The sequence below is a fragment of the Nicotiana sylvestris genome, chromosome 1 (assembly GCF_000393655.2).
Source record: "Nicotiana sylvestris chromosome 1, ASM39365v2, whole genome shotgun sequence".
Lineage (NCBI taxonomy): Eukaryota > Viridiplantae > Streptophyta > Magnoliopsida > Solanales > Solanaceae > Nicotiana > Nicotiana sylvestris.
In genome coordinates, this window is record NC_091057.1 from 37,648,797 (window position 1) to 37,654,113 (window position 5,317).

General features: G+C 41.4%; 1 protein-coding gene across 1 annotated transcript; it reads right to left on the reverse strand.

Annotated features, from left to right (window-relative positions):
* Positions 1–2,329: 2,329 nt before the first annotated feature.
* On the reverse strand, positions 2,330–3,070 carry LOC138868837 (uncharacterized). The gene has a single exon (XM_070146411.1). The coding sequence runs from the start codon at positions 3,068–3,070 to the stop codon at positions 2,330–2,332; it is 741 nt and encodes a 246-aa protein (XP_070002512.1).
* Positions 3,071–5,317: the final 2,247 nt, after the last annotated feature.

Below are 5,317 nucleotides of genomic sequence, written 5' to 3' on the forward strand. Positions count from 1 at the left end.
CTTATGCAGGGGGAGACAATACTTAGTCCCATGAGAAGGCAGTGCTTAGCCTTTTGCAAAAAGGAAGGTAGGGCTTAGCCTCATGCGAGATTTGAGATAGGGCTTAGTCTCATGTAGAGAGAAGGCAGTGCATATCCTTATGCAAATATATAGTCATGACTTAGCCTCATGCAAGATTTGAGACAGGGATAATTAGTTTCATGCAAAGAAAAGGAAAGGCTTAGCCTTATGCAAATAGGGAGGCAAGGCTTAGCTTTATGCAAATATGGAGGCAGGGCTTAGCCTCATGCAAGATTTGAGATAGGGATTAGTCTCATACAAAGAGAAGGCAATGCTTAGCCTTATGCCAATAGGGAGGCAGAGCTTATCCACATGCAAGGATCGAGACAGAGCTTAGTCTCATGCAAAGAGAAGACAATGCTTAGCCTTATACAAATGTGGAAGTAGGGCTTAGCCTCATGCAAGATTTGAGACAGGGCTTAGTCTCATGCAAAGAGAAGGTAATGCTTAGCCTTATGCAAATATGGAGTAGGGCTTAGCCTCATGCAAGATTTGAGACAGGGCTTAGTCTTATGCAAAGAGAAGGCAATGCTTAACCTTATGCAAATATGGAGGCGTGGCTTAGCCTCGTACAAGGATCGAGACATGGCTTAGTCTCATACAAAAAGAAGGCAATGCTTAGCCTTATTAAAATATAGGGGCAGGGCTTAGCCTCATACAAGATTTGAGACAGTGCTTAGTCTCATGCAAAGAGAAGGCAATGCTTAGCCTTATGCAGTGATCAAGTAGCAAAAAAGAGTGGAATTTTTATTAGCTGGAGGTATATTTATGTTTGATGGCCTGATTGTTATGAGGATAGTGACTTTGATATGTGTATATTTCCGAATACTCCTGTTGTGTTCACTGTGCCTGCATCCAAAGAAAAGTCATGAGTTTTATAGGGGGAGGTTGGTTCGTTCCCATGTATGCTTGCTTCGCTTTGATCTGTTCTGGAGGCCTTGTTTGAGTTACCCTGGGTAACACCTAGCTGTCACAAAAATAAAGTTTTCGAAAACATGCACATATTTATGAAAATAGAGTTATTTAGGAACATAGTGATGTATAATATCAAGTAAATTAGATGAACTAATGACTGTAACACTTTTAAAGACATTGCAGCTTCCTTGCGTTAGAATTTTGAGGGTCCTCCTCAAAATTCTGCCCCAGCTTGATCCTTCAGCCGTTCTGCGTGCAACAAAGTTTGTTGGATCTGCTTCGGAATTTTGAGAATCCTTCTCAAAATTCTGCCCCAGTTACTTAACCGATTTCTGACTATCTGGCATATGATGGTGTCGGCTGGACTTGCTCCAGAATTTTGAGGGTCCTCCTCAAAATTCTGCCCCAGTTTCTGGTTCTAATGGAAATGAAGATTTTATTAAGGTATGATAGACCCCACAAGGCTGCCTACGTATCCCCTCTTAAACGGGAATCATGTCAAGAGTAGTTTAGTTATATCAGATGAATGAATGCAAACAATCTAAGCATAGTATCTGTTGACTGCATCTGAATTGATGGGTTTTGGCAAGTATGAGTGCTCCTCCTGTTAGTACCCTGTGGACCATATAGGGACCTTAACAGTTGGGTAAAAATTTCCCTTTGGTTTCATCTTGATGGTGGAATATCCGTTTCAGCACCAGCTGCCCCAGTGCGAATTATCTCGGTCTGACCCTTTTGTTGAAAGCTCTGGACATTCTATTCTGATAAAGCTGACCGTGACATACTGCGTTAATTCTTTTTCCGTTAATGAGGGCTAGTTGCTCATAGCGGCTCCTCATCCATTCTGTATTACTGAGTTCGGCTTCTTGTATGATCCTTAAAGAAGGAATTTCTACCTCGGTCGGAATGATAGCTTCGGTAACATGAACCAGTAAATAGGGAGTTTCCCTAGTTGATGTGCAGACCGTAGGGCGGTACCCCAATAGGACAAAGGGTAACTTCTCGTGCCATTGCTTGTGATTTTCTACCATCTTCCTCAGTATCTTCTTGATGTTCTTGTTGGCGGCATCCAGAGCTCTATTCATTTGAGGCCTGTATGTTGTAGAGTTTTTGTGCTTGATTTTGAAGGTTTCACACATGGCTTTCATCAGATCACTGTTGAGATTAGTGGCATTATCAGTGATAATGGACTCGGGAACTCCGAATCGGCAAATAATACACGATCCTTGACAAAATCTGCGACGAGTTTCTTGGTTACAGCTTTGTAAGATGCAGCCACTAAAATGAAACAGTTCCCATTAGAAGTGGTGGGCTCGACTGAACCGATGACATCCATTTCCCAGGCAGCAAAAGCCTAATGTGCACTTGTTGCATTGAGCTCGTTTAGTGGTACCTTTGTTATGTCTGCATATACCTGGCATTGGTGGAATTTCTTGACGTACCTGATGCAATCCGTTTCCATGGTCATCCAAAAATATCCGGCTCTGAGTATCTTTTTGGCTAGAACAAAACCATTCATATGTGGTCCGCAAGTTCCGGCATGTATCTCCTCAAGCAATCTGGAAGCCTGCTTTGCGTTAACACACCTTAAAAACCCCAGGTTAGGAATTCTTATATGCGGGGTCCCTCCGCTTTCGAAGAAGTGATTGGACAACCTCCGCAGTGTGCGTTTCTGAGTATGGTTTGCCTGTTTTGGATATTCTCCTTTTGCCAAGTATTCTTTGATGTTGTGGAACCACATTTTTCCATCCGTTCTTTCTTCAAAATTAGCATTGTAAGCCAGTTGATTATGGATTCTCATCGGGATGTGATTGATGAAATTCTTATCTAGATGTTGTATCATCGATGACAAGGTGGCCAGTGCATCTGCAAATTCATTCTGGACTCTTGGAATATGTTTGAATTCTATCTTTGTGAACCTCTTTATTAATTCTTGCACATGATACAAGTATGGTAGTATCTTTGTGTTTTTCGTAGCCCATTCTCCTTGAACCTGTTGTACCAGAAGATCCAAATCACCAATTACCTGTAGCTCTTGTATATTCATATCGATGGCCAGATTAAGCCCCATAATGCAAGCCTCATATTCTGCCATATTGTTGGTGCACAGAAACCTAAGCTTTGCGGATACCGGGTAATGTTGACCTATTTCTAATACCAAAACTGCTCCAATGCCCACTCCTTTGAAGTTTGTAGCCCCATCGAAGAACATTCTCCAATCGTCGTAGTCTTCAGCAATGTCCTCTCCTACGAATGATACTTATTCATCAGGAAAATATGTTTTTAATGGTTTGTATTCTCCTCCCACAGGATTTTCAACAAGATGGTCTGCCAATGCTTGTCCTTTGACCGCCTTCTAAGTTACATAGATGATATCAACTCACATAACAATATCTGCCACTTGGCTCACTTCCCGATTGGCATGGGCTTCTGAAAGATGTACTTTAGAGGGTCCATCCTGGATATGGGGTATGTGGTATAGGCACAAAATTAATGCCTCAATTTCTGAGCTATCCATGTCAAAGCACAACAAGTGCATTCCAGCAGAGAGTATCGTGCTTCAAAAGGTGTGAACTTCTTACTCAAGTAGTATATGGCTTGCTCCTTTCTTTTGGTCTGGTCATATTGTCCAAAAACACATCCAAAAGCCCCATCTAATATGGACAGATAGAGTAGTAAAGGTCTCCCAGGTTTTGGCGGGACTAGGACTGGCGGTGTAGACATGTATACTTTGATTTTGCCAAAAGCCTTCTGACAATCCTCGGTTTAACTAGTTTCAACATCCTTCGTCAACATTTTTAAAATGGGTTCACATATTACTGTGGACTGTGCTATGAAGTGGCTGATGTAGTTGAAGCATCCCAGGAAGCTCATCACGTCCTTTTTGCTCTTTGTGCTGATAACTCTTGGATAGCCTTAACTTTGGACGGGTCCAGCTTGATTCCTCGGCGGCTGACAATGAATCCCAATAGCTTTCCTACAGGAACCCCGAGTTCACATATTGCGGGGTTCAATTTTAGATTACACCTCCTTAGCCTATAGAAGAATTTTCTCAAGTCTACTATATGATCTGCGGCCCTCTTAGATTTGATGATGACATCGCCAACCTACACCTCTATTTCCTTTTGTACATATCATGGAAGATGGTTGTCATGGCTCTCATGTAAATAGCTCAAGTATTCTGTATACCAAATGGCATCATCTTGTAGCAGTACACTCCCCACGGTGTAATGAAAGTTGTTTTCTCTATGTCTTCTCCGTCCATCCAGATCTAGTGATAACCCGTGATGCAACTACAAAGGATTGAAGTTCATTCTTGACACAATTATCGATCAAGATGTGTATATTTGGCAGTGGGAAATCGTCCTTGGGACTTGCTCTATTTAAATCCCGATAGTCAACATAGACCCTTACTTTCCCGTCTTTTTTCGGAACCGGTATAATGTTGGCTAACCAGGTTGGGTACTTAACTACCCTGAGGACTTTGGCTTTGATCTGCTTAGTGACCTCCTCTTTGATTTAGAGGCTCATATCTGGTTTGAATTTTCTGAGTTTCTACTTCACCGACAGACATATTGGGTTGGTGGGAAACTTATGAGCCACTATGGATATGCTCAGACCGGTCATGTCATCATATGACCATGCAAAAATATCCTCATATTCTTTTAGGAAACAAGTATATTCTTCCTTTTATGACGGTAATAGGTGAATGCTTATGCGAGTTTCTTTTAAGGTTTCAGAATCTCCCAAATTGATTGCCTCAGTTTCGTCAAGGTTGTACTTAGGTTTGTTCTCAAAATTCTCAACTTCTCTAACAACTTCCTTAGGTATTTCATCCTCTTCTTTTGAGTCACTATCCTTATGTTGCGTTGTCTATGTCATAGTCATCGGTTCATCAGGAAAAGTAATAATAATCCTGTAGAGAAAAATGTAAAAGATAATAATAAATACTAAATAGCAATGCATTAATTAAATTTGAAAATATCCAAAACAGGTACGGCTCGATGACTCGAGCAATTATTTCAAAACAAAATGCATCTTTGAAAACAAAATTACTAAAAATATCTTAAATGCCTAGCATGGCTATTATAACAAGTCAGGCTGATTGCCAAGCTACCCAGGAACTCGGCGGGCCCGGGATGGTGTGGCAGTCTAATTCTTGAGAATAACTCCCTTCTCCACAGTCTGTATAGTGAGGCCTTCTTCCTCCTCCTCCTCAACTATCATATTACAATCCATATTCTCGTCTTCTAGGAACAAATTTCTCAACCCAGCCAAAGCTTCTTCCTCTGTAGATCCCCATATTGTATCAGCCTGGTGAAAAGTCTGACTCAAATGTGGC